Here is a 27,490-nt window from a genome sequence, read left to right as displayed (position 1 = left end):
ATGGCCAGCTGGGTGTTCTGTAATTGCTGCTTCCAGCCACCCAGCCAGGCGTCCTGCTTCAGCCTGACCAACTGCGGGCACGTGTACTGTGAGGCCTGCCTCGGCAAAGGTCAGGGCAGGCGACCCTCGCGCCTGGCCGCGACCCCGGCCCGCCTGCCGCGGCGTCCGCAGAGGGGCGGCCCCTGGCGTGGGCAAGGGGCGTCCGCGGGTGGGCGCCGTCCGGGGCTGCGGAGGCAGACAGGCTGGTGACATAGAGGCCTGGCGCGGGTTTAGCGGCCTAGTCCTGGCGTAGGCCTGTGAGTCCTGCCCAGCCTCTGTCGGGGGAGGCGGAAGCCCGAGAGCGTGAGGGTCGCTGGAGAGGGGAGGCGGGGCCCACCTGCCATGGTACAGCGCTCACTTTCCTCCTCACGGAAGCGTCCCGTGAAGCGCGGTTCTCGCAGGGGACGAGCTGGGCAGCGCGGTGCTGTCGCGGGTGCGGGGGGAGGGTGGAGCCGCTGCTTCCAGGCGCGTACTTCACAAGAGGGGCTCGGGGGCTGCCCGAGGGCTGGGCCCAAGAGAGGTGACGGTTTGAAACGCGGGAGGGAGGTCGACTCCGCAGACTTGGCCCAGGAAGGCGTGAGGCCACTGGACGGGGCTCTCACCGCCAGGCAGCACCTGCAGAAGAGCCCGCGGGCCGAGTAGGAGGCTGGTGAGCTTGCGTGTGCCACTTGTGTCTGGAAGACCAGACGGCCGGGAATGCACTTGGGGAGCCACTGACGTGGTGGTCATGATCCAAGATTCTGGAGTGTGCAGTGTGTGGAAGATGGAAGAAGAAGGTAAGGTTATAGCCTTGTGGAGAGCATCTTTCTGAAGACGGTGAGTAAAGATAGGAGAAGCATGTTGGGTAAAAAAATAAAGTAGAGGTGTTGATGAGGTGGACATCCCAGTGGAGTCAAATAATTGGTGTTTGGAAGTGCCCCTCGGCTAGAGACGGATCACTGGCGACCAGAGATAATGTTAGAACGATGGAGATGCAAAGGCGTTCGTGGTTGGGAGCCGCAATGCTAAGGCTCAGAGTGTCCTAGCTTTTAAGGCCAGCAATACCCAGGTTAAGGGCTGGGGAGGGGGGTTGATTCCCAGGAAGTTGTGGCTCTTGAAGCCTGAGGCCAGCACGGGTTCTCCTAGCGTCAGTTCCTTCCTTCAAAAAGCCACAGATGTTGCGCCTTGGAAGCGTTTGGCGCAAAGGAAGTCCACCAAATCCTGGGACATAGAAAGAATTGTGAAAAGGGATGGGGCCTCTGAGCAGATCCCTGACTGTAGCCCTGTAGCTATGCCAGTGGTCCATTGCTCAAGGGTAAGCCCTCCTTATGCTCTGGTGCTTATACTTCCAGACTTTTTTCTACAGATGCAAATGTTTAAAACAAAGAAGGTATACTGTGGACCATCTAGTTATCTACTTTTATTGCTTACTAAGACATGGATCCCTTTCCATGTTAAAATAACTTGGTATCATCTTTTTTAAGGTTGCGTAATATATCTTTTAGTTACCAGAAAGGGTGTGCCCATCTGTATTCCCAGCATCGGCTCGTGAGTGCCTGTCGTCCTCTCCTATTGCATCTCTTATTAGTGGCTTTGGTTTTCCTTTCAGATATTGGCTATTTGGACTTTTGCCGATTGCTCATTTGGGTCCTTTCACAGCCTTTTATTGGAGTATTACTTTTTAATTAACTTGTAAATGCCTTTTTTTTTTTTTAAGAGATGACCTGTAAGGGGACCTTAACCCTTGACTTGGTGCTGTCAGCACCATGCTCTCCCAAGTGAGCAAACCGGCCATCCCTTATATAGGGATCCGAATGTGCAGCCTTGGTGTTATCAGCACCACACTGTCCCAAGTGAGCCACGGGCTGGCCCTGTAAATTCTATTTATATATCATGTATCAAATCCTTTGTCTTTCTGTTAGCTTTAAATAATTTCCTCTGTCACATCTCTTAATTCTCTTCCCCCAACTTAGATTTTTTATGAGTCGCTGTGTTAATCTGCTGCACGGCTTCTGACTGATGGTGCATAAGAGGAATTTTCTTGCCCTAGAATCTTCAGTTAAAGAGAGGGGGGGACCAGACCATACTGTCAAGGGTGGATGTTTTTAGGAAAAGTGTGACTCGAATGTGCTTGTACCAAGAGAAGAAAGGACACCATTCTGAAGGCTCTTAGAAGGGGGCCACTCATGCCACACCAGGACACCATTCCATGTGCCAAGTGCTATGGATACTGAGATGAGAGTGAACACAGACATGAAGTGTTGAGCTTGGGCTGGTGGAGAACCCCTCCCCAAGGCAGAAAGGAGGCAGAGTGAATCGGTTTATTCTGTGGTAGGTAAGTCTAGAGGAGAGAGCAGGGAAATTGAGGAAGGTCATGAGCAGGGGCTTCTTTTTTCCTCAGCATATGATGTGAGGGGGCTTGTTGGAACATCCCCCATAGGGCATGGGGTGGCGGGGGGATACCCAAGAAAAGCAGAAAGATTGCCCAGCATGTTGCAGACTCAACAGTGTTGGAAGACACAAATCTATGGATCAACCTCTCAGTTAAGTGATTTTTTCCCCTTTTGGCTGCATTGTACCAGAAGAGGGGGAGAAAGACAGCAGTTGGACTTGTCTAGGTTTGGTCTGGACGTGCTCCCTGGAAGAAAAAGGATTGCGGAGACTACAACAGTGACAGGTTGGGCCTGGGCTCCAAGCTGGCTAGTGAAGAAGTAAAGCTCAAGTGTGTGAGGAGGTGGCAGGGCCCTGGATGAGAAGGAACTGGAAGTGTAGGGAGGAATTCTGGGTTTTCACAATGATGCCCTGGGTGTGTGGGGGTCCAGCGTGTGGTCGTGGCAGGATTGCTGACGTGGGCTCGTGGACATCACTGTGGAGGGCAAAGGGGGAACTGCAAGGCTGATGTTAATTGCTGGTTACGTGGAGGTCCAGGTTTTCCAGGGAGAGAAAGACAAGAAAATAGGTGCTAGAATCACTCTGGTTCTGGGGCAGAGACCCTGGAGACGGGGCAGGTGGATTAGCTGCATGCTAGCAGGCAGGACATATTAGCCTTTCATTCTTAGGCCATAGCAGTGGCATGCTGGTAGTAGGAGCTCAATAAAACATGTATCTGGTGAGTGGAGTGGTCTGTCTTGGGCTTTTAGAAATCTTCTGTAGTGTTGTAGAGGTGAGATTGAGAGAGACAGATCAAAATCATTTTATCTTTTGAGTGGGTTTGGAGGAGTTAGTTTCATTTTGAGTAGTTAAAAGTTTTAAATTAAGATATCTCCGTAAAACTGAATTGTAATAAATATTTGGGATTCATTTAACCTAAAGTATTTTTGATCTTTTTTGGTCATTATTTTTGGGCATATTTGCAAAGCAGGAAAAACGGAATTGTTAATTGCATAAATCATTCTATCTGTATTCATAGCCCCAGCCTCATCCTATCTGAACATGAAAACATTTAAGTGCTATTATCCTGTGTATTTCTTGAAGGAGCATTGTAATTTCAAGTCTGAATTTAAACATATTTAAAAGCACTAATCAGTGTAATATAATAAAACTTGTTTTTATTTTGTAGGTAAAAAGGATGAATGCATGATTTGTAAAGTTCCTTGTCGCACAGTTTTACTTTCAAAACATGTAAGTTGAAATCTGTACTATCTGAATATTTATCATAGTAACCAAATTCTTTTAAACTTGAGATTTAATTTTTAGTCATGTTTAGTATCTAAAATTTTCATTCATTTTGCTAGGTTAACTAGATCTTATGAGATTTCTGAGTAATCAAAGTACAATTAGGATTTGCCATTTAAAACGTAGATACGAATTTCTTTCTTAGTTTTCTTTCATAGTTTGTTGGATTGTGCTATGTTCTTGGAAATGAAAGTCAGTTAAATAGTTTTCTTCAGTATATTGTGAGGGTACTTCGAAAAGTTCCTGGAAAGATTTGTGTTATCTTCTTATTTTCCAATATTTTTTATTGTGGTAAAATGTATATAAGAAAAGGATTGCCATTTTAAGTATTTTTAAACATACAGTTGCATGGAATTATATTCACAATGCTGTAGAATTGCCACCTCTGTCTATTTCCAAACCTTTTTTGTCATCCTAAACATAAATTCTGTACCCATTGAGCAATAACTTCTCATTATTCACCCCCATTCCACCCCACCCCCGATTCTGGTAACTTCTTATTTACTTCTGTCTCTGAAATATTTTTCTTTTTAATTTATTTTTGCTTAATTGACCCATGATAATTTTACATACTTATGCAGTATAATGTGTTATTTGGGTACATTTATACAGTGCGCAATGATCAACCATATCAAGGTATTTAGCATATTCATCACCTCAAACATTTGTCACCTCTTTGTGCTGGGAACATTCAACATCCTCTCAACCAGCTACTTCAAGTTATACAGTAAATTGTTGTCGACTGCAGTCTCCCTTTATGCCTCTAGAACACTTGATCTTATTCTTCTTATCGCTACAATTTTGTATTCATTGGCCACCATCTGCCCATCTCCCCTTCCCTCTCCTTACCAGTCTCCAGTAACCACTATTCTACTCTCTACTTCTGAGATCAACTTTTTTAGCTTCCACATAAGAGTGAGAACACGTGGTATTTCTGTCTCTGTGCCTGTCTGTTTCACTTACCATAATTTTCTCCAAGCTCATCCATATTGCTGCCAATGGCAGAATTTCATTCTTCTTTATGGCTGAGTAGTATTCCATTGTGTACACATCCCGCAGTTTCTTTATCCAGTCATCCTGTGAAGGACATTCAGGTTGGTTCCAAATCTTGGTAGTTCTATTTTTAGTTTTTTGAGGAACCTCCATACTGTTTTTCATAATGGCTGTACTAATTTACATTCCCCCCAACAGTGTATAAGAGTTCCCCTTTCCCTGCAACCTCGCCAGCATTTGTTATTTATTTATTTATTTATTTATTTATTTATTTATTTATTTTTATGATAGTCATTGTAATTGGGGTGAGGTATGATACTCATGGTGGTTCTGATTTGCATTTCTCTGATGGTTAGTGATATTGAGCATTTTTCATACACCTGTTGATCATTTCTATGTCTTCTTTTCAGAAATGTCTATTCAGCTCATTTGCCCATTTTTTAATCAGATTATTTGGCTTTTTTACTATTGAGTTGTTTGAATTCCTAGTATATTCTGTATGTTAATCCCTTGTCGGATGTATAGTTTGCAAATATTTTCTCCCATTCTGCAGGTTGTCTTTTTGCTCTGTTGATTGCTCCCTTTACTGTGCAGAAGCTTTTTAGCTTGATATAATCCCATTTGTCCATTTTTGCTTTTCTTGCCCATGCTTCAGAAGTCTTATTAATAAAATATTTGCCCAGTCAGTCCTATGTCCTAAAGTATTTTACCTATGTTTTCTTCTAGAAGCTTTGTGGTTTCTGGTCTTACATTTCTCTTCAATCTATTTTGAGTTGATTTTGGTATATATCTTTTAATCCTATTTTTCCATAAACTTTTTGAAGTACCCTTCTTCAAGCTCCTTAAGAGAGTGACACAGGTTGGTTTATTGTAGGGGTCATATATAGTTAAGAGGGTTGTTTATAAAGAAAGTTTAAAATAGATCATTTCTATAGCAGAATTAATGCGATGCCTTTCGTTCTAGCTGTAAAGTGCATCAGTTTAACTTGATATCGATATAAAGTTAGTTACAAATGGTTTTTTTCTTCTATACCTGCTCTCCAAAATGTGCGTTTGGTGTGATGTTTTAAAATATCTAATTGGATTTTTTTGTAATTACAAACATACAAAGTTACACAAAATGTATACAGTACAGAAAATCAAAATGGCAAATGTGAAAGTCTCCCAAGTCTTGTTTCCCAAAGATGATGGTAGCCAGGAGAATGGAACCTGTTTTCTGTGTGTTACTGTGATTTATCAATTTACCAAAATAAAGTTTTCTTAGTTGAAATTGTTTTGGGCACACCCACTCTTTTTTTAAATGACTGCATAATATTTCAATATTTTCCTCTTGATGAGCTTTTGGGTTTTTTCTGTTTTTCACTGTTTCAAACTACCTTATAGTGAACATTTTTTACCAATATCTCTCCACACTTGGAAGAATGTTTCTGCGGCATAAATGTCTAGAAATTGAAAAGCAAAGGGAAAAGATTTAAATGTTTGCATTTTTAATAGAAAGTTTCTTATTCTCCAAATGTGTGGCAGTTTAAACTCTCCGTGGCACAAAGAAACAAAAAAACATAAACTCTCCGTGGCAGTGCCTGTTTCTGCGGCTTGCACAGTTGCGTAGCACCATGACCCGTTACGTGCTGAGGCTTGAGCCTGGCAGGAGGAGACCTTGGGCCTTTCTCCAGCTTCTTAGGTTGAATGTTTAGCTCGTTTATTTTCTTTCTTGTTTCCTAATAAATATGCTCAAGACCATCCACTTCCTGATGTGTACTGCCACTCTGCATTACCTTGAGTACTGCTTTTCACTATCATTTCTAAATAATCTCTAATCTGTTTTTTTATTTCTTTTTCAACTTATGAATTTCTGAAAGAATATTCTTTAATTTTTAAGTTTTTAGATTTTAGCTCCGCTATCATTTTTAGAGTTGATTCTTAGTTTTATGGCATTACGACCAGAGATTTTAGCTATATGGTTTCTTTTTTTAATAATCAAGGTTTTCATTGTGTTTTTATACATGGTAATTGTGAATATTCTATGGGTGTTTGTTAGGAAAAAGGATGTTTTTTTGTTCTTTGTGACTGAGTGAAGTTGCGTGCAACGTGGACATGGCTCCTGCTTCTCTTCCTCTCACACCCGTGTTCTATACTTTCGGCAAAGTAGGTGGCTCTTCCTCCAGCAGTCTCTGCAGAATCCACGGCCTCCTCCCTGTTGCTCCATTCCCTAGCCAGAGGGATCTGCTTAGACCTAGGACAGATCTGTGCCTTCATGTGTCCCAATTTGCCAGGAATAAAACCCAAGTCCCCTTATGCCCCTGGGTTCTGTGGCCTGGCCCGGCAGGCAGCTCTGTGGCCCGGCCCAGCTGCAACCCTGCTGCTCCTGGTGCAAGGTGCTTCCCTAGTGCCCGCCTTTTCCCTGGTTGCTCTGCCTGAAATGTTGTCTCAAATGGCTGCAGGCTCCATCTCCCACAGTTATCAGGTCTTTGGGAATGCTATCGCGTCAGAAGACTGTCCCCGACTGTTCTGTGTAACGGTGGCTTCTTTGTGGCCTGCAGCAAGGAGGATGCTTTACATCGTAGCCCAGTGTGCGCATCCGTGAAATAAGTTCACAAAACAATGTTTATCCTAAGTGCAGGGCCCTCTGATGGCTTCTGTTCTGATCTTTTCTCTTTCTGTAGAACAAAACATGTTGTGAGCTGATTTCCCTGACCTGCAGGGTGATAGACATCACCGTATAAGAGGAACCCTCTGGCTCTCTGTCCTTCACTCTGCTTTATTCTGCTTCATGGCGTGTGTCACCAATAAGCATACATTTATGTATCAATTTGTTTATCATCAAAATAGGCCACTAATGTCACACACAACATAGGGCACTGCCGTAGCAATCAGTAGCGGGTGGCAGGAGGGCAGGGCAGACTGAAGCCAGTGCCGGCTGGATGCGGGAGGCAGCCGGACCCCCAGGAGGGAAGTCTCTGGAGAGCACAGAGCAGAGCAGGAGGGATGTGCCAGCCTCCGAATGTGCCAACCCTGAGCAACTACAGGAAAGGATGGCTGAGGCTAGCATGGGCCTCCGAGCAGAGAGAGAAAGGAAAGGCTACAGTGAGGAGATGAAGGGCCCAAGTGGGAAGGGATGAGTCTCAAGTGACGAAGCCTGCAAGACTGAGCAGAGCAGGCTGCCTCCCTTCACTTAGCCGGACCCCCAGCGGGCAGAACCAGGGCCTGGAGGTGGGCAGACCAGAGAACTCTCCCAGGACGCAGGGAGAATTGCAGTTTAACCAGCATCCCGCAGGGAGGAGCCCCACGGCGCCTGCCCGTAGGCTCCTCCTTCCGTGGGTAGGAGACTGCCGTGTTCTCCTAACCATAACTCTCTTCCCATGTCACTGGGAGTGTTTTCTAGTTGTCCTGTGTCTGTGCCCCATTAGCCATGGGGTTTTGGTGAGGTCACGGAGATGGTTCTTGACAAAGTTGGGACCTGAGGAAGAAGACCACATGTCGCCCAATAACCTGGGCTGTGCCGTGGGTGCAGTGGCAGTGGCGTTTGGGGGTGTCCCACAGAGGGGGCAACTTTCTATATAGGAGAGGAGGAAGGTGATACCACTGATCAGAATGACAGGCCACAGCTGGCCTGGGTGCATGTCCCCCAAACCTCCCTTCCTCATCATCCACCTAGCCTCGGTCTCCCTGCCTGCCCTCGTGTGATGGAATGTGGGCGGGAGCAGTGAAGGCCACTTCCAGGTCTGACCTGTGAAAATAGCCTCCTGCGCAACCCTCCACCCTCCCTCCCCTCTGCAGGCTGATGCTACATGGAGGGCCCAGAGGGCAGAGCTGCCAGCCACCTACTGAGCAGGGTGAGAAACAAACATCCCCCTCAAGATCCCCCGAGAATAGGGGTTGTCAGATACACCAGTTGGCCTGTATTGGTCTTGGAATGCCCATGTAAATTTTGGAATCAATTTGTTAATTTCCAGTGACACAAAATCCTATTGGGATTTTTATTTTGCACTTGATCAATAAAACAATTTAGGGAAAATTGACATCTGTGTGATATTGACTCTTCTGTGAACACAGCACATACCTCCATTCATTTAGATATTCTCTACTTTCTTTCTCTTTGTAACACTTTATAGTTTCCTTTTGAGAGGCCTTGTGCACCAGTGTTAGCATTATTCTTAGGAATTTGATGATTTGGGGTACTACTATAGTAGTTTTTAAAAATATCATCTCTTAAGTGTTTATTTCTAGTATCTTAAAGTGCAGTTAGTTTTCTTTAACTTATACTAGCAACCTTGTTGAATGTGCTTGATGATTCTATTGGTTTATGTGTACAGTCTTCTAGAATATTACGTACACAATCATGTCATTTTTTAACAACGACTGATTTATGTCTCCCTTTCTAATCTGTATGCCATTTTATGTCTTTACTGTGTTGGCCGAAATCTCCAATAAAGTGCAGGGTAGAAATGCTGGCGACAGCACGCACCATGACTGTTTCCTGGCATCAGCATCGAGCTTTCAGAATTTCACCACCAAGTGTGTGTGTGCACTAATTATTTTTGCTAAGGGTTTTTTAAAATCATGAATGGTGCTGAATTTTATTAATGCTCTTTCTATAGCTATTGAGATTATCATCTAACTTTTCTACCTTACTTTGTAAATGTGGTGAGTTGCTTTTATTTTTAAAACTTTTTTTTTTTTTTTTTTTTTTTTTTGTCTTTTTCGTGACCAGCACTCAGCCAGTGAGCGCACTGGCCATTCCTATATGGGATCCGAACCCGCGGCCGGGAGCGTTGCTGCACTCCCAGCGCAGCACTCTACCAAGTGCGCCACGAGCTCGGCTATTTTTAAAACTTTAAACCCACCTTAGGTTCCAGGAATAAATAGAACTTCATGGCAATGCAGCATGGCTCGCATATATCCATGTATTTAGCTCTTATTTTGGATCTGTGATCACGTGAGAGCTGAACTTGTAGTTTTCCTTTTTTATAACACCCTGTGCAAGTTATGGTAAATCGGGGTTATTCTGGCCTCATAAAAGGAGTTGGAAATTATTTTCTTTCTCTTTTCAGGAAAAATTTTTGTAAGAATTGGAGTTATTTCTTCAAACGTTCAGTAGAATTCAGGAATGACACTGTTTGGGCATTAAAGGGTTTTTGAAGGGAAGGTTTTCAACTAGGGATTTAATTTCTTTATTAGGTATGTACTTGTCAGTGTTTCTACTTCTTCTCAGATCCATTTAAGTAAGTTGTCTTTTTCTAGGAATGTGTACATTTCATCTAAATTCTCGGAATTTTTGTCATCAGCGTGTTTGTAATCCTCTTGTATTTTTAATGTCTGTAAGTTCTGTAATGATGTCCCTTGTTCATTTTAATAGTGGTTATTGTGTGAGATTCTCTTTTTTCTTGGCCAGTCTTGCTGTGTTTATTGATTTTTATTAGAATTTTCAAAATACAAATTTTGGGCTCCGTTATCTTCTCCATTTTATATTTGTTTTCTATTTTATTAATTCTTTTTATCATTTCTTTTTTTCTTTGTATTTAATTTGTTGTCTAAGATGGGTGCCTAGCATCAATTTTCAACCTTTCCTTTCTAATGTTTCCATTATAGGGTTATAACTTTCCCTCTGTGTTCATCTTTGCCTGCATCATATATATTTGGCTGTGTTATATTTTCATTATCTCTCAGTTTTGGAATTACTCCTCAGTTTCTCCTATGACCCATGTGTTATGTAGAAGTATATTGATTAATTTCTAAATGCTTGGTAATTTTTAGTTATCATTTCTATTAATTTTTTATTGAAATATAATACATAGTCCTGTGAATTGAAAGTCTCCTCAGAACTCATCATATTTTGATCCCCATTGTAGCAGTGTTAAGGTGGGAAATCCGACTATGGTATCTGAAAGGAAGGGCCTTAAAAAGCTGATGGTATCCTGAGGACCATGCTCTTATGAGTGGATTGACTCATGCTCTAGTGAATGGTTCAGTGGGCCGTCACAGGAGGGACACATGCAGCTTCGTAAAGAGAGCAGGTAAGCACATTGGAGAGCTCTTGCCAATTTCTTGCCATGTGACCCCCTGCGTCACCATGGGAGTCTGCACAGAGTCCCCAGCAAGAAGGCGGCCCTCACCAGAAGTGCCCCTTGGACTGTGGATTTCCCAGCCTCCAAAACTGCAAGAAATAAATTTTGTTTCTTTTAAATTACCCAATCTCAGGTATTCTGTTACTAGCAACAGAAAATGGACTTATACTCATTGGCAAGTACACAGATTATAAGTGTATAGTTCAATGAATTTTTCACGATCATAACTAGCTCTCAGATCAGAAAACATTAGTTTATGGTTATCCTAGAGATTGCAGCAGGCAATCTTGACTTTTTAAGGTCTGGTGTGATTAGAGTTTCCTGACGATGCAGACCTTGAAATGCTTTCACGGCGTCTCCCTTCCTCCCGCCTTGCCCCAGGTACTGCTCTGAGTGTTGACTCTTGCTGCGCACTGACCCTGCAGCCCTATCCTGTGGCAGCAGATCATGTTCAGTGAGGCCCCCATAGGTCCCTCTCTCTTGCTCTCGCTTCCTTCCTGAGTCCCTGTGCTCCCCGCCAGGAGTCCCTTTTCCTACCTTCAAGGAATTCCTTCTATTACTTCTTCAAGTTTGTGTCTGTGGCTGACAAATTCTCTTAGTTGTCGTTTGTTTGAAAAATCATCCCCCCTTTTTTGTCTTTCTTTTCGAAGCATATTTTCACTGGGTTTAGAATTCTTTGTTGAAAATTAATGCTTTTTAGCACTTTGAAAATATCACAGGCTGTCCAGTTAGTTCAGTGGGTTAAACACGATGATGATAACCCCGAGGTCAGTGGTTTGCATCCCCATACTGGCCAGCCACCGAAACAAACAAACAAACAAAAGTCCCTCCCTTGTTTATCTATCTTTGGTTTTCTGCAGTCGGACCACTGTGTGTGACCGTGGTCGTCTTTGTAGTTCCTCTGCTTGGACTTTCCTAGGATCGTCAGTCTATACCATGATGGCATTTGCTCATTTTGGCGACTTTGTGGCTGTTCTATCTCCACACTTACCTCCTGTCCCATTCTGGGTCCCCCTCACCTAGAAGGCTGAGGGGCCAGATAGAGCTGCGACAGCTTCTTCAGTGCTCCTGTTACTGGTCCATGGAGCTGTGTATCTTGTTCTGTGTGCGTCTCTGTGTTTGTATCTTTAGATAACAGTGACCACTGGTGCTCACGGAGCCCCAGCACGGACCGAGCCTGTGTGGTGCACTGTTCCCACATTGTGTCACCTGGTACTCAGCACGGCCTGGCTGGGGGGTTGGGGTGTGCACTGTTTCTGCTCCCGTTTTACACATGAGGAGACTGAGGCACAGAGGGGTTAAGTGTCTTGTGACCTACCTATAAGCCAGGGTCACAGGCCAAGTGTGTGCAGAGTGGGACTCAGGCTGGAATCCGAGCTCCCGGCCTGTCCTGTGGGGTATGCTGCCCATGCCGGTGCAGTTTGGCATCTGCGGGGTGTGTGGCACAGGAAGTCCCCCAATCCTGGCCAGAGTGTGGTCTCCCCTCTGCTGGGTCCAAGCCCCTCGCTAGGAGGAGCTCACCTCTATGGTGCTGCCTGGCCTCTGCCCTTGGAGGCCTGAAGTGACCGTGGAGTGATTTCAGAGCCGTCTCCTCTGTGCCCAGCCTGCTCATTGTGGCTGGTGCACTGACTGGAGCCCGTCCGTGCTCTGTCTTCTAGAATTCCTCAAAGGGTCTGGGCTATTCTAGGCACCATTTCCTATTTTCTGCGCTAATTCGGTATTTTCTCCTGACTGTAATTTTACTGCCATTTCAGTGGGATTTGGGGAGCACAGGTAGGGAAGTGCGTCCCTCAAGTGACCATCTTGACGCTTGCAAACACTCTGCCTTCTGAGCCAGAGAATGGAGGAAGGAGGCCCGCGGTTCTTCCCGTGATTTTTGGTCTGGTGTGTGCCCTCATCCGGCACTTCGTTCATGCCGTGCCATTCTGCGTCTGGCAACAGCAGCTCCTCCCAGGTTCATGCCCAGGACGGCTGTTGCCCTGACGCTTGGTCTAGCGTGGTCCTGGGCGGGGGAGTGGGGAGCAGGGCATGTTGCAGGCCTTCTGGAAGAACGTCGGGAGTGTCTGCATTAGGGACTGACTGTGAGGAGGCAAACGCCATTCCTTAAACCCTTGTTCTTTCCTAAGTCCCTTATGCTTGTTTTGTAAATAACTCAGTAAGGACCTGTAGCTAAACTTCTGCTTGCTGCCCACTGTGCGTGGCCTGTGCCCGGGGACATCCCTCGGGCACCCTTTAGCTCCTGCCAAGAGACCTTCTACATAGGGATGTGTCTTCTCGCCTTACAAGTAAGGACATGCGGCCCTCTCCAGCCATGACTGCCCAGGCAGCCAGGACGTGTGGCCCCCTGCTGACGGGGCTGCCCCACCCACCCGTTGGCCATTTCCTTTGTCTGGGGTTCATCCTAGACCCCGAAGTACAATTTTCTGCCTCGTGGCCAGTAGCATTTCTTAGAAGCAATCAATGTAGAGTCATTTCCTTTCTCTTTCAGACGAACTCAGAGATTCAGACGTTCTTTATGGACATAGATGATCTGTGTAAGAAGTTCTCCAGAGATATGTCCCAGGTGAGTGTGGCTTGGCTCTGGGGAGACCTGAGGACATGATCTCATGTGTTATGAATTCGGGAGGCAAGTGTCTTCACACATGTGTGAGCGGCAAGTATTTTCTGCCTTCTGCGGGGTGTTCTTTTCGTTTGTTTCTCAGTGGTGAAACATTTGCAGCACAAAAGCTTTTAATTTTGGCAAAGTTCATGTGATCTATTTGGTTGCTGCTATTGGTGCTTTTGGTGCCATGTTGAGACACAAGAGATGTCAGTTCAGCTCTGGGGTCCTTTGAGCAGGACGCCCCCAGTATTCACAGTGGATGTAACCTAGAACCTGAGCTGGAAGCCGCCCTCCCCCGCCTGGATACAGGGTAGCAGTTTTCTTCTTGGTGCTCTTCTGATGGTGACCTTCTGCGCACCAGGCTGTGCACTCCTGCTTAGTTCTTGTCATGTTGTTGCCACAGCCAGTATCTCAAGTCTCAGGGGCCCAAGACCCCCGTGAGATCACAGGCCTGGAGCACAGACCTCCCCCAGTGGAGTCTCGGAGTCTAGTCCCCCAACCCAGTGCAGACCCACCAACATGTGGACAGGTGGGTCTAGGCTGCCCCCAGCTCACGAGAGGCTTCATTCTGGGACTATTCCCTTCTGCAGTTCAAATCCCCACCTGCAGGCTTCGCGGAAAAGCCCATCTCCTCCTCTTGCTAAGCTTTTCCAGGGTCTAGGGATGCTTCCCTGTGGCCAGGTACCTACTGCAGCCACGCCTGCCTTGCCAAGTCAGTGTCTACCTGGGATGGGGCAGGGTGAGCCACAGAGGCCTGTATGCTGGCTCTCACTGTGGTCCTTATCTGCAAGTAGCCCACAGAGTAAGAGCCACTTCCCTCTTGACAGGCCTTACCGGGCCCAGCGCCCACACGGTCAGGAGCCCACATGCTGATGCTGGCACGGATGCGTGCTCCCCACATACTAGTACTTTCTTTTCCTTGGAATTCCAGCCTGCACGAAGATAGCGTGGTTTAGGGGTCAGCACATAACATTCCTCTCTTCCTGCCTCAGGTGTGGAACCTGTTGAGCAATAGGACAGAGGAGACAGGCCGGCTGTCAGGCCAGTCCTTGCTAAGGGCAGCTGGAGAACGTGGCTGTCAATCTGCTGCCTAACTCTTCCGTCCTCCACCAGCCCTTCTGAGCTCTAGAGCTTGGATGGCCCTGCCTAGCCTGCCATGCGTGAGTCTGAGGTGGAAAGGGAAGAGGAAACACATCCCCCCTATCACAGATGACATGGGTGAGCTTCACCAAGTCCTCACGGGAGCGCGTGGAGCCAGAGGAGTAAAGGCCCCCAAGCATTCACGTGACAGGCAGCAGCACCTGAGGACTCCGGCCTCAGTCAGGGAAGGTGCTCTGGGACATGGCCTGCGAAGTGCACAAGGATCTCATTGACCCTCAGGAGTCCTTCTGCCACCCTCTTCATAGTCTACCTGGGCAGCACCTGGGGTTGTTATCCCCCTTATCTGAGACATGAGTCCCTTGTCTTGTGGAGTGGAGAGCTCTCCTCCGGAGACTCTGAGAGCTCTGAATCTATCCAAAAACGCAGCATCCAGGAGCTCAGGAGACTGAAGAGGATGCTGTACCTCCTGACCTGGGGTAGGGTTCCTAGCACGGCCATCGGCTGGAGATAGTTCGCATCATGGAGGAGAGGTGTGAAGGGCTGTCGCTGGGCAAGGTTCCTTTCCACAGTGGAATTTTCTCCCTGTTTGCCAAAGAACAGGGAGCCATGCAGAAGGTGCAGGCTGTTCTCTCATATTTGTTCTATGACAGGAGATTGTGAGGATGGGGTGAAGTGAGCGTTGGCTTTATGGGATGCTGACTCTGAATGCCAGTTTAACCCACAGTCAGCCCTGTTGTCTCAGCCATGCAGTGAGTGGAGGAAAGTGTCAGCCGCAGCAGCGACAGTGCAGCACTCCAGAGGGCAGGCGCCATTGTCTGGAAACAGCTCGTGGGAAGTCGCTCTTCCCCTGAGTAAAGCACAGACCACTGTTTCTCGCTTACGTTGGTACTCTCAGAAACTCAGTTCAGACTGTGTACACAGCCAATGTGGACTTGGGGGCTCGTGTAAATGGAAAGACCAGGGGGCTGCTGGCTTCAGGTGTAGCTGGTTTTGGCAGTTCTGACAGGCCACCAGGCCCTCGGTGTTGCCAGCTCCACCGGTCTCTTTCCACCCACCCACCCCGTCCAAGTGTCAGTTTCAGGATGTTCTCTAGTCGCCACTGTTTGGTCAGGAGGCCATTCCTGGAACCAGTCCCTGTTGTCAAAGGGACGACACGCTGTGGTTGGCCTGTCGTGAGCCAGTGCCCCAGCCCATCACCGGGAGGAGAGTGCCACTAAAACAGCTCAAACAGGAGAAGTCTCTGGTGACCTTCCCGTGGAGCAGGCTGAGCCACTGCTGGTGTGTGGCTGTTTCCTGCTGGCATTTGTTCACTCCTCAATGTCCGTACACTGGGCAGTGCTGGCTGTAGGTGGCAGCCAGCAGCCCCTGGCCTGGCAGAATCCACATCTGTGGGGAGGAGACGAGTGTGGGGAAATACTACATAAAAGAGCTCGCTGTGGTCTGCACTTAAAGCTCTTTCCAGGCTCTTCTGCCCTGTGACAGCGTCGTACAAAACAGCCACTGGCCAGTGTCAGCCACTGAAATGTATCTTATCTTCTCAGATTTTAGAATTTCAAGAAATGCACAGGAAGAGATTGTTAGCCTTCTATCGAGAACAGGTAAATTGAATTGAGTTATCGTTTCTTGAAGTTTTTGACCTTTTGATTTAAATGTCAGACTTGTTATCTGACATCATGTTCTTAAAGGGGTGGGCAGCCAGATGCAAGATCTGTTTCTCTTTGCTTCTCCAGCTATGGGGACATGTCACTGTCCCCTTCTGAGCATCAGCCTGTGTGCCCAGCACCTGTCAGTAGCTCCTGGGATGGGCACCGTCCCCTTCTCAGTGCCAGGGTTGACGTCGGAGCCTCTGAGGCATGGGAGGCAGCCTAGAGGCTTCTCGACTCAACCATGTTGTTTTTTTTAATGAAAGTCCTTTTGAAAAAACTTTGAAGGTTGTGGAGTGTGTTAAGGAGCCTGGCTTTAAAGCCATGGACGCCGGGCCCTACTCAAGTGAGGAGGCCGTTGTGACCCTGCTGCCTCTTCTCGGCATGAGCACGGGGGGCTGTGAGGGTGCTTAGTTTCTGCACACAGCCAGGTCTGAAAGGGACCCATCATCCTGGCCCTGGCCCGGCCCTGCCCCCATCCTGTCCTTCCGCTCCCTGGCCCGCCACAGCCCTATCTGACTCCCCAGAAGCTGCCCCCAGAATCTTACCTGGAGGCTTCTTGCCACGTGCCTTGCTTTGGCTAAGCATTTTGTGTCTGTTATCTTTATCCTCACAGCAAACCAAAGGATAGGTAGTGTTAACGACCTTTTACAGACATGACCATAGGAGCGGAGAATTAAATGGCTGCCTCAAGGTCTCGCAGCTGCCCAGTGGCAGGGCTAGGGCCTGACCCTGACATCATGGCAGAGGCTGTTTTTGAACTTGCCTAGCACATAAGGTGATTGTGTCGTAGACTTGGAGACCAGAGTACTCTGGCGAGCAGCTGGCACATTGGGCTTCTGCTCGCCTGTCTTAGTGAGCCAGTGTGCAGAGGATGCTGGGCTGAAGCTCTTCTCCTGGGCTGCCTGGCTTAGCGCTGCCCTCATGCCCCCAACACCATGTCGTTAGGATCTGATGAACTAGACCTGATGCAAATTCACTTGCAGGTAGCGTGAGGGCAACTTCCTGCTGAGTAATTCACATTCTGATTTACAGTTGAAGAAACTTAGAGGGTCAAGGGGGCACTTCAGACTGTCACTGGGCATAGTCTGTCTGATACCTGGAAGTCATTTGGTTATGTTTAGATTTCCATGCTGGAGGAGTCCCTTAGGACGTCGTGGCTGCGGATAGAAGAGCTGTGGAGGTAAGGCCCCGCGTGCACACGCAGGCAAAGCAGCCCTACTGTGTGTTTGGCTCCAAGATGGAGAGAGGGAGGTCGTTACAGAAGCAACCTCAGTGGTAGCCCAGGAAGCAGAGGAAGGAGCACGTTCGTGTACTGGAGACTTCTGTCCAAGCAAAAATGCTGTGGGGAAGCTGAAGGGAAGAGAAGGGAGGCAGAAAAGAGGGTGGATGAAACATGACTGGCTCCCCTCAGGGAGGGTCTGCCCGGTGGTTCCTGAACCTGCAGGATGCACCTGGGAAGAGCCTCCAAGAGCAACCACAGTGCAGCCAGGGCCAGCGGGACCCCTGCAGAAGGTGATTCCTCTCTGCGGGAATCATAGCCACTTGTGAAAGGTAAATACACATGTATGTAGCATGTTCTGTTTATAAAGACACCCTGGTAAGTAGGTGATGCATTTTGGGAAGACACTTCCACAGTTGCTGAAATTAACCAAAAATGGTGACCCAAAGTATTACATTTCAGTACCTGGAAAGAGCCGCCACTCACAGTTCTCCCCTCTTGTCCATTCTCGCTGATCAGTGCCTTTGCCACATTGCATCTATGCTGAGTGTACTTTGGTTATTTTTATTTTTATTTTTTTGCATTTAATATGCCTGGAATTTGGAATCAACAATGTGCCATACACAATTCTTTTAACACCTCATTACATAAGTGTAGTGCATCTGGTATTCAGTGACATCTTAGATCTCGTGAGACTTGGTGTGGTTTCCTGTTAAGTTACTGACATGTTAAGTTGCCACGAGCCAGGTGACGGCCGCGCTCTGTTCTGAAGGTCTGGGAGCCAGCAGCCTGTGGGTGCTCCATTTGCAAGGATGAGCAACTAGCATGTGTGCGTGTGGACACCTGTGGCCCGGTCGTGCTGGGTGGCTGAGTGGCAGGGCTCATAAGGGCCTTGGCCAGGAGGAGGCTATGGCTCCCGACTCCTGTTCCTGGCACAAGGATTAGCTTTGCCTACTGTATTAGTCTGTTTCTGTTGCTCATAACGAAATACCTGGAACTGGGTAATTTAGAAAGAGAATGAAAAATTTATTGCTTATAATTTCTGAGGCCAGTAAGTCCAAAGTCCATCTGGTGGTGGCGACAGTGACCGAAAGGTCTCACACTGCAAGATGGTGGAAACAGAGAGAGCAGAGAGACTAACCTCCTTATTCACTCTCTTTTTAAAGCCCTCAAAACCATGCCCCTGAGCGCCATTATTAATCCATTCACTACTGCATGGTCCTGCAATCCAATCACCTCTTCAAGGCTCCACCTTCAATTACCATAATAGGATTTCCCGCCCTGTTAACAGTCACAGTGGGGGCGAAGTTTCTAATACATAAAACATGGGGGATACAATTGAAGCTTCAGTGAGTTTTGGGGGAACATAATTCAATCCACTACATTCCGACCCTGACCCCCCAAAACTCATGACCTTTGCACATGCAAATGCATTCATATCCTCCCCAAAGTCTTAACTCGTTTTAACTCAAAAGTCCAAAGTTCAAAGTCCCATGTGTGAAATCAATACAAGTTATCTACTTCCAAGATACAATGGTGAGACAAGTATAGGGTACGTATTCCCACTCAAGAAGGGAGAAGTAGGGCCCGACCCCATGGCGCACTCGGCAGGGTGCGGCGCTGGGAGCGCAGCAGCGCTCCCACCGCGGGTTCGGATCCTATATAAGGATGGCCGGGGTGCTCACTGGCTGAGCACGGTGCGGCCGGTCACAAAAAGACAAAAATAAATAAATAAGTAAATAAAATAAAATAAAATAAAAAAGGAAGAAGTAGGCCAAAACAAAGGAGTAACAGGTCCCAAACAAGTCCGAAACCCAGCAGGGAAGGCATTACATCTCAGAGCTGGTGAATCATGTACATTGACTCCATGTTCGGTGTCCTCTGCATGCTGGTGTGGGGATTGGGTCCCCAAGTCCTCAGGCAGCTCCACTCCTATGGCTTTCCTGGTCTCAAGCCACACTTCAGTTCTCCCAGTCTGGCATTCCACGCTGGCCACTCCACAAGTCTGGGGTCTCCATGGCTGTCCTGCTCCCACAACTCCAACTCAGCATGGCCCTGATGGGGGTTGGGTCCCCATGTCCTCAGGCAGCTCCATTCCTGCGGCTTTTGTGGTCCCAAATGATGGTTCATCTCTCACAGGCTGGTGTTGCATGCTGGTAGCTCCACAGGTCTGGGGTTTCCATCGTGGTCCTGCTCTCATGGCTTCACTAGGTATGGTGCTGATGGGGTTTCTCTGCTGCAACTCTGACCCTGCGTTTCTTCCCAGCATTGCTCTAGCAAAGGCTGTCAGTGGTGACTCCGCCCCTGCTTCAGATCTCTTCCTGGGCTCCCAGGCTTTTCCATAATCCTTTGAAATTGGGGTAGAGGCTCTCAATCCTTCAGAGCTCTGGCATTTTGCGAGCCTACAGACCTAACACCGTGTGGATGCCGCCAAGGCTTCTGGCTTTTATTTTCCAAAGCTGCACATCCAGCCACACCTGGTGCCAATTTAGCCGTGGCGGGAGAAGCAAGAGCAGCTGGTGTGCTGGTGTGGGGAGAAGCATCCCAAGGTGATCCTGGGCAGTGAGCCCATGGAGGGCGCCTCAGGCCTGTTCCCCAAGACCATTCTGTCTCCTTAGGTTTTGGGGCCTGAAACGGAAGGGTTGGGCCAGAGGTTTCTGCAAGGCCTTCAGGGCCTTTCCCCCCTCCTCTTGATAATCCCTTTCTTTTCTACTAATCTCCTTAGCAAAGATTCCCTGGGCTACACCCTTGCTTTTGTGGCCAGGCTGAAAGTTCTCCAGTTCTTTGCCTTCTGCTTCCCTTTTAATCATGTCTTCTAGTTTTACATCATGCCTTTTCAGCCATAAAAGGCATGATATAAAGCGTAGCCTGTTGCAAGTAGCCACGCAGGTTACTGAATGTTTTGCTGCTTAGAAATTTCTTCTGCCAAATACTCTGGTTCACAACTCCTAAGTTCCAACTTCCACAAAGTCCTAGGGCAGGACACAATGCAGCCAAATTCCTGGCCAGTTCACAGCAAGGGTGCTCTTTGCCCCAGTTTCCAATAAGTCCCTTCTCATTTCTATCTGAGACCTTCTCAGAATGGCCTTTAGAGTCCATATGTCTATCAGCATTTTGCTCACCACCATGTAACCAGTCTCTAAAACATTTTGAACTTGTGGTTTTCCTGTCTTCTAAACTCCCACCAGCAGCTAGGCTTTTTCTAGCCTGTTCCTCCAAATTCTTCCAGCCTTTCCTCAACACCCAGTTCCAAAGCTGCTTCCACATTTTCCAGTATTTGTTATAAGCAGTACTCCACTTCTCTGGTACCAGTTTTGTGTATTAGTCCGTTTCTATTGCTTATAACAAAATAACTGGAACTGGGTAATTGATAAGAAAAGGAAATTTATTGCTTACAGTTTCTGAGGCTAGGAAGTCCAGAGTCCATCTGGTGGTGGTGACAGTGACCCAGGGGTCTCACACTGCAAGACGGTGGAAGCAGAGAGAAAGACAGACTCTCCTCTCTCTTCTTTCAAAGCCCTCAGAACCATGCCCGTGACCACCGTAATCAATCCATTCACTATGGCATGGTCCTACAATCCAATCACTTCTTCAAGGATGCACCTTTCAATTACCATGATAGGATTTCCCACTCTCTTAACAGTCACAGTGGGGACCAAGTTTTTAATCCATAAAACTTGGGGGACACAATTCAAGCTTCAGTGAGTTTTGGGGGGACTTAATTCATTCCACTACACCTCCCTTGGAGTGGAAAGGGCCTCTTTCAGTGGCCATTATTTTAGGTTAGAAGAGTTGCTGCGTGCTTCTTTTGTGACGGGTGTATTCCAGGGGTCAGCATACTCCAGGCCAAGTCCAGCCTGCAGTATATTTCATGAAGCCCCCGAACTGAGAAGGGCTTCTTTCCCTGATTCTCAGTTTAGTGCTATGACCACCTGACTTCTCCACTGAGTTTTTATTTAGCTGCTATATTAACTAACATTTCCAGAATTTTCCAGGTCATTTTTACTGCCATGTTGCTTGCTTATTGTTGTGTCTCTATCTTTTACTTAGGCCTTTCACAGGTAGTTTTTGTTTGTTTGTTTGTTTGTTTTCTATTCCTGACATCCTCAGGAATCCAAATCCACCTTTTCCCTCTGCCCGTGGCTTGAGGAAGTGTGTTTCTGGTGTAGTCAGTGATCTTTGCAGTGTCACACGGGTTGGTCTGTGCACTCCTGATGTCACCTGCGCTTTCCTCTAGGAGGGTTCCCGTGTGCTCTGCCTGCCGGGCTTATGCACCAAGACCACTTCTGCCCATCCTCTGCCTGGGCCTGCCTAAGGACAGCCCAGCAGTGCAGCGCACCTGGTGGTGTCAGTGATGCTGACTTCCTTCGGGACCAGCACACAACAGTGCTCTAGAGGCATCTGGAAGCAGGAGTGAGCGCCCCTCACAGGGTCTGGGCCACAGCCCTGCCAGATGCAGAAGGTTTGGGCTTTTGCTCACTGTGGTCAGCCACACATGCAGCAGGTCTTTACTGAGTACTGTGGGTTCTCCGCACCGTTCTGGGCTTTGGTAGTTTGGAGCGAGGCAGAGGGGCCAAGTGCCTGACCTCAGTGAGCTTCTGCTTGGGGGAGGGAGGTAGAAGATGAACTTACCTGTCAAACGGGGCCATGTGTTCTTGGGAGAGAAGGCGCTGGGGGGCGGTACCAGAGTCTCAGGTGTCTGAATTGCTGTCCTGTTCTTAGCTAGTTTGATCCCAAACGGGACTTATTGAGGGCAGACTGCTCCATACCTAAGATGCCAGTTCCTCGCCCAGTGGGCCAGCGTAGCAGGTGCTCGGTGTAGAAAAGACCGCCAGCCCTTCTCACCTGCATGGCTCCTGCACGTCCGGTGTGTCTGTAGGAGCCACCCCATGGCACAGCTCAAGGTCTCCACCAGGACACATGGGGCGCAGCCACCTTCTTTGATTGGCAGTCACAGGACGCAGCAGCCACGAGCTGTTGTTGTGGGCTTCGGACCTCAGGCAGGGCCGTCTCTGCTTCCTGATGTCACAGAGACAGATCCAGGGGTTTGACTGACAGACTGGGAAAAACCACCCCGTAACTTGCCCACACTTCTCTTGCTGGCCTGAAAAACTGGTGTGTTACAATTCCTGTTGTCCTGTCCTGATTTCGTACATTTAAACACCTGCCAGCAGGTGTCTCTCCAGTAACACTTGCACATGTTGGGGCCATTATGTAAATGGTCATGAGCGTTGGGTTCATTCGGTGGGGTACAGGGCAGTAGAGCTAATTCTGCTCTGTAGAGGCTGATGGGACATTTTGGAGAACTGTCAAATTCGCAAGGAGTTCCCTTTTGTAAGCCCCATAAGAACATCTGGCTGTTTTCAAAGCCTTCTTACCCTTTTAATTGGAATGAATTAGTGGGAAGTAAATTTTTGTGGTTTAATTTGATACCTTTTCTCCTTCCATTTAGTATGAGATCGTCACAACAAGCAGCTTTCAGCCCAATAAGAAATTCCGTTTCAAGTAAGTAGCTTAACACTGGAAAGAGTGTAAAGATGCATGCTGCCGAATCACGTGAGTGCACTAATGTGTGGTCTTCTGTCTCAGCTCCTTATGCAAAACCAGGGGGACGCCTGTGGCAGCCGCTCAGCTCCTTGGCCCGTGACAGGTGCGTGAGTTGGGAGTGGTGAAGGAGTTTGAGAAGATCGCAGGACCCACGTTTCCTTCCTGTGGACACCTTAGCACTTCTCTTCCCATCTCCCTCCCTCCAAATCCCCAAATCCTGCCAACCCATGTACTAGACACTCTGCAATGTCCGACTCCCTTTCCGTACGTATCTCACATCCCTGTGAGGCTCCACTCCCCAAATCAAGAGTGCGGTCCTGACCGGACAGCCTGCGCACTCCATTCCAGCAGCCAAGTGGTTGGTTTGGGAATGGTCACGTGAGAGCCCCTTGCTAAACTGGGGTTCCAGTACCAGAATGTCTGGCAGCCCTGCCCTAATGGGAAATGAAGGGACCTTGACACAGGTGTTTACAGTGCACCTTTCACAGGATAGTTCTCTTACCTGGGGACGACCAAAAGAGTGGTTGTGCGACTGTGACCAGGACTCCTGTCATGGGAAACTTCTCTATACTGGCCTGCGGCTCTTGTCTGACCCGTGTCCAGTTTAGCCTGCCTGACCATCACTCTGGTGCTGGGGAAAACCCAGCCTGTGACAGCCCCCTGGTCCTTCTGATGGAAGTGCTGATTTAATCCACCTCCACAGGGGAAACAGGTCAAAGGTTTATCACTTATAGATCCTGGGCCGGAACGGCTCAATGAATTGGGAGGGCCATCATCCATCACGTGAAGCAGGAGTGAACAGTCAGGGAGAGAGGGACTCATGGGCCCATGCCTTCACTGGGGTCCAGGACATTATTCAGGTGTTTTGCAGGGAGTTTTTTTTTTTTTTAAGTTTATTTATTTATGAATTTTTTTTACATTCTGTGATGATGTTGCAGAACAATTGGGGGGGGAGGAGGAGGAGGAGGGAAGGAAGAAGGAAATAGGGTGGGGGAAGGAGGAAGGCAGAGGGGCAGGGTTGAGGCCTGTGGCACCCCCCTCATTCCTGCACAGGAGACCAGAAGGCTTCCAGCAGTGTCTTGGTCATTGCTGGGCTGGGTGCATATGTCAGGGGGGTGTGGCTGAAGCCCTCACCCTCCTCCCCACCCCAGCTTGGGAGCCTGGGGCACTTCTTGAGGTGTCTCGGTGGTTGTCGCTGGGCTGGTTGCAGGTGTTGCGGTGGGAGGAGGAGGGGTGTGTGCAGGGATTTTTCATTGGGTGGGTTTAGAGCAAGCAGGCTCGAGTTCCAGAAGGTCACACTGGACTGAGAGGTGGTCACTGCAGCGTATCTGCACAGTCCACGTGGGGGAGATCAGCAGGGTGAGTCCAGCAGGCTGCGTCTAGCTGTCCCATGGGGAGATGGTCACCAGGGGGGCAGTGTCTAAGGCAGGTGTCTGGGTTGACTACATTGAGGAACTGGGAGGAGGCGGAGAGCTGGAAACTGACAAGGGCAACTGAGCCCTGCTTCTGGCACGAGAAAGATAAATATCTTCAAAACGGGTGCCAAGGAGCACACGACCATGAGAATTCACTGCACCCAGGCTAGGACCCCTGCTGGAGCTGTCAAGAAAAGGGGGCCCTCTTTTCCTCTTAGATCACTAGCTGTAAGGATGGCCAGACTAGGGGAGGGCCAGCTTAAAATGAATCCAGATGATGTTTCCCTGTCCACCTTTGGGCTCAGGAAGGAGGGTGTTGAGTGCTAGTGATGTAACAGCATGAACCAGGCAGTGAGTGTTGACCAAGAGATGTTCCCCTCTCAGAAGGCCTCAGTCCAGCAGGCCTCGGGTAGGAGACAGCAGAGCCGAGAGGGGGCAGCAAAGACTCGGAGCCGCTGGGGCAGGAGGTGCTGTGTGCACAGGTGCGGAGCATGGATGCACCAGGACTGGCAGAAGCACGGTGGCCAGGCAGCAGAGACAAGCTCAGACGGGCCAGACCAAGAGGGTGTTTGTGTTTTGGAGGGAGGTTTGCACTTGATTTTACAGACGGTGGGCTGCCAGCAAAGAGCTGTGGGCAGGGAAATGATGGTGGCCACATCTGTGATTGACTGAGCTCTTGACAGCATCATGAAGCCACAGAGAAGTCTGGACATTCATAATGTGTACATGAGGTCCTGCTATGTGTATTTGTGTTTAAGGTGATGTCGTTTACTTAGAGGTAGGTCTTGGGCTCATTACTGCATCTCACTGTGTGTTTAACAGAGTGGAGTCAACGGACATCCATCTTCCTTCTTCCCCAGCCAAAAAAGTGAGTACATTTGTCCCACCTTGTTGTGCATCTTCCATTTGCCAGATATTTGGTACTTCCAGCTTTTCTCGGCTCTCATAAACTTAACCGTTCACTTATATGCTGAGCTGTAACAGTACCTCCTCCTTGTGTGCTGGCCCCAGGGGGGAGCAGCTAGGCTCGTGGTTATAAACCAAGCCCTGAAGGACCGTTAAGAACCCTCCGGTCTGCCTGGATGGCCAGGACTGCAGCTGTACCCGGAGGAATGAAAGCAAATGGGAGCGTATGGGTCCCATGCCGGTCTCATGCTGGTGCCATGCGTGTCGAGGAGAAGCGGCAGTGGGGCTGGTGGCCCTGCCTTCACCTGCCATCGAGAGAAGTGGCAGGAATCCCATTAGCCGGGGAGAGGAAGTGGGTCAGAAATGTGAAGGTATGAACAACAGAAAGTGACAGTTTCAGATTGTAGAGAAAGAAGAGCCGAGCCAGAGCCCAGGGGAGCTGCAGGCCTGGCCCCATCACACGTGGGGTCAGCTGCACACCAGGCAGCTCAGAAAAGGGAACAAGGGGGACTGGGAGGGCAAGCTGTGTCCAGGGCTGGGAGGGCGTGAGGGAGCAGAGGCGGGATAGTTGAGCACTGACTTGGTGCACGTCTGTGAGGAGTGTTAGCGATTTCCTCGTGAAACGCATGCGTTGCTCTGCAGTCCACAGTGCTGCTCGTTTGCGACACTGTTCTCAGCACTGGATACACCAGCTGTCTTCCTAGTGGCTGTGTGAGGTGGATGCTGTTGGGTAGACATGTTAGTGGGAAGTAATGCTCGTTTCCAAGGGAATCACCTGGAGCCAGATTATGGAGAAATCTCAATTCTGGGATATGGAGGAACTTTATTTCATAGGGATTAAAGAGCCATCACAGCTTCAGTGGAGAAGGAACCCAGTTCCTTGGTAGGCAGCGTGAGCATGAACTTCGCTCCCTGCCCCACAGCCCCCAGCACCTTCCGTCCACTCTGCGCCTCCAGGTGGGATGCCCTTCCTCCTGGGTGCACCTACTCTCTGTCCTGGGCATCTGTCCCCCATCCTGGGCATCTGCGTGCAGGATGGTCATCAAACAGAAGCCGTGGAGGAAGGTGACCCAGAGGGCAAGGCACCCTGTCGGCCTCAGCTCTCTGTTAGGTCAGCTTCAGTTTTCCTTAGAATCTGGATAACTGGGCTAGGCTAGAGAATACTAAAGACTGACCAGCTAAATTCACTTACGCACCTCTGCAAATCACATTGGAAATTGCAGCTGAAGGACCAGAATGCAGTGAATTAAAATTACAAAGTGCGATGCTCGAAGTGGGCAGATGTTTTCTGTAAGGGGCCAGAGAGTAAATATTTTGGACTTTGCAAACCAGAAAGGCTCCATTGCAGGTATTCAACTCTGTTGAATTGCAAAAGCTGTGATAGACAATGTGGAAATGAGTGGGTGCGGCGGTGTCCCAGTAAAACCGTATGAGCAAAAACAGGCTGTGCCAGAGTTTTCCAAGCCCTGTGCTACACCAGAATGCAAGTTTTCAAGGAAAATGTCTAAAACAAATTGTGTTGCCTCCTGAAAGTCCTTGTCATCCCTGGAGTGGATGTACATGGGCACGATACAAGCTTTGTGAAAAAATAGAAGTAAAAGCTAATACAATCTTTCCGTGAACTTTTTGAAGACCCCTCGTGTGTAGAGGTTTCTCTGGAGAGAGCTGCTTTGCTGCTGTGCATTCTTGCTGTAATGGGATAGAGTGAGGGGTGTTTCTGGTAACCCCAAGCCTGAGCCAAGGTTCTGGGAGACCACTCAGATTGCCTGCAAGGGCTCTTGCCCTCTGTAGTGTGCACATCTCTCTCAAGGCCTGGACCATCACCCACCCGGGGAGGAGTACTGGCTGGGTGGATCTTGGTGGGGTTCTTGCCCTGAAGCTCTTCAGAGGGGGGTTCCTGAAGTGCAGGAATCTGCAGAATCTGGAATGGACTGTGGAGGAGCAGAGGCGAAAGCTGAGCGGCTGGATGAAAAGAGAAAAGGCCGTGCCTCCAGTCAAGCACCGGGGCTCCTGAAAGGGGCCTGTGAGAGCAGCGGGACGTGTGCCCCACATCAGGGCCAGCACCGGAGCACAGCCTGCACTAGTCCCAGGGGCTTTTCTTTTCCTTCTTCCTCATCCCTTGGGGTCCTTAAGCTGCTCGTGCTGGGGCAGCTGGGTGCTGAAGGCAGAAGCTGTGTACCCGCCCCAGGCCCACTGGGGAAGGAGAGAGTCTGTCTTCAGATGGAGATGCAAATGTCCAGGAAGGTGTCAGGCAGGGCCAGCTGATTCCAAGTTAAGGCTTTTGCCTTACATGAGCACAGGAC

General features: G+C 48.5%; 1 protein-coding gene across 1 annotated transcript; it reads left to right on the top strand.

Annotated features, from left to right (window-relative positions):
- LOC134367981 (probable E3 SUMO-protein ligase RNF212) lies at nt 1-27,201 on the top strand. The gene is made up of 8 exons (XM_063084616.1): nt 1-109; nt 3,578-3,639; nt 13,240-13,314; nt 15,996-16,052; nt 17,222-17,280; nt 22,772-22,824; nt 22,909-22,969; nt 26,979-27,201. Exons 1-8 carry the CDS (start codon nt 1-3, stop codon nt 27,199-27,201), a joined length of 699 nt encoding a protein of 232 aa, XP_062940686.1.
- The last annotated feature ends 289 nt before the right edge of the window (nt 27,202-27,490 follow it).

The sequence above is a fragment of the Cynocephalus volans genome, chromosome X (assembly GCF_027409185.1).
Source record: "Cynocephalus volans isolate mCynVol1 chromosome X, mCynVol1.pri, whole genome shotgun sequence".
NCBI lineage: Eukaryota > Metazoa > Chordata > Mammalia > Dermoptera > Cynocephalidae > Cynocephalus > Cynocephalus volans.
This window is presented reverse-complemented; position numbering and strand designations above follow the sequence as displayed.

What these genes read in the sequence shown, in the direction of transcription:
- LOC134367981 (XM_063084616.1), top strand. Translation starts at nt 1, where the DNA reads ATGGCCAGCTGGGTGTTCTGTAATTGCTGCTTCCAGCCACCCAGCCAG. An exon ending in CGGATAGAAGAGCTGTGGAG is followed by an intron (nt 17,281 to 22,771) that starts GTAAGGCCCCGC and finishes CCTTCCATTTAG; the next exon opens with TATGAGATCGTCACAACAAG. An exon ending in AGCTCCTTGGCCCGTGACAG is followed by an intron (nt 22,970 to 26,978) that starts GTGCGTGAGTTG and finishes TGCCCTCTGTAG; the next exon opens with TGTGCACATCTCTCTCAAGG.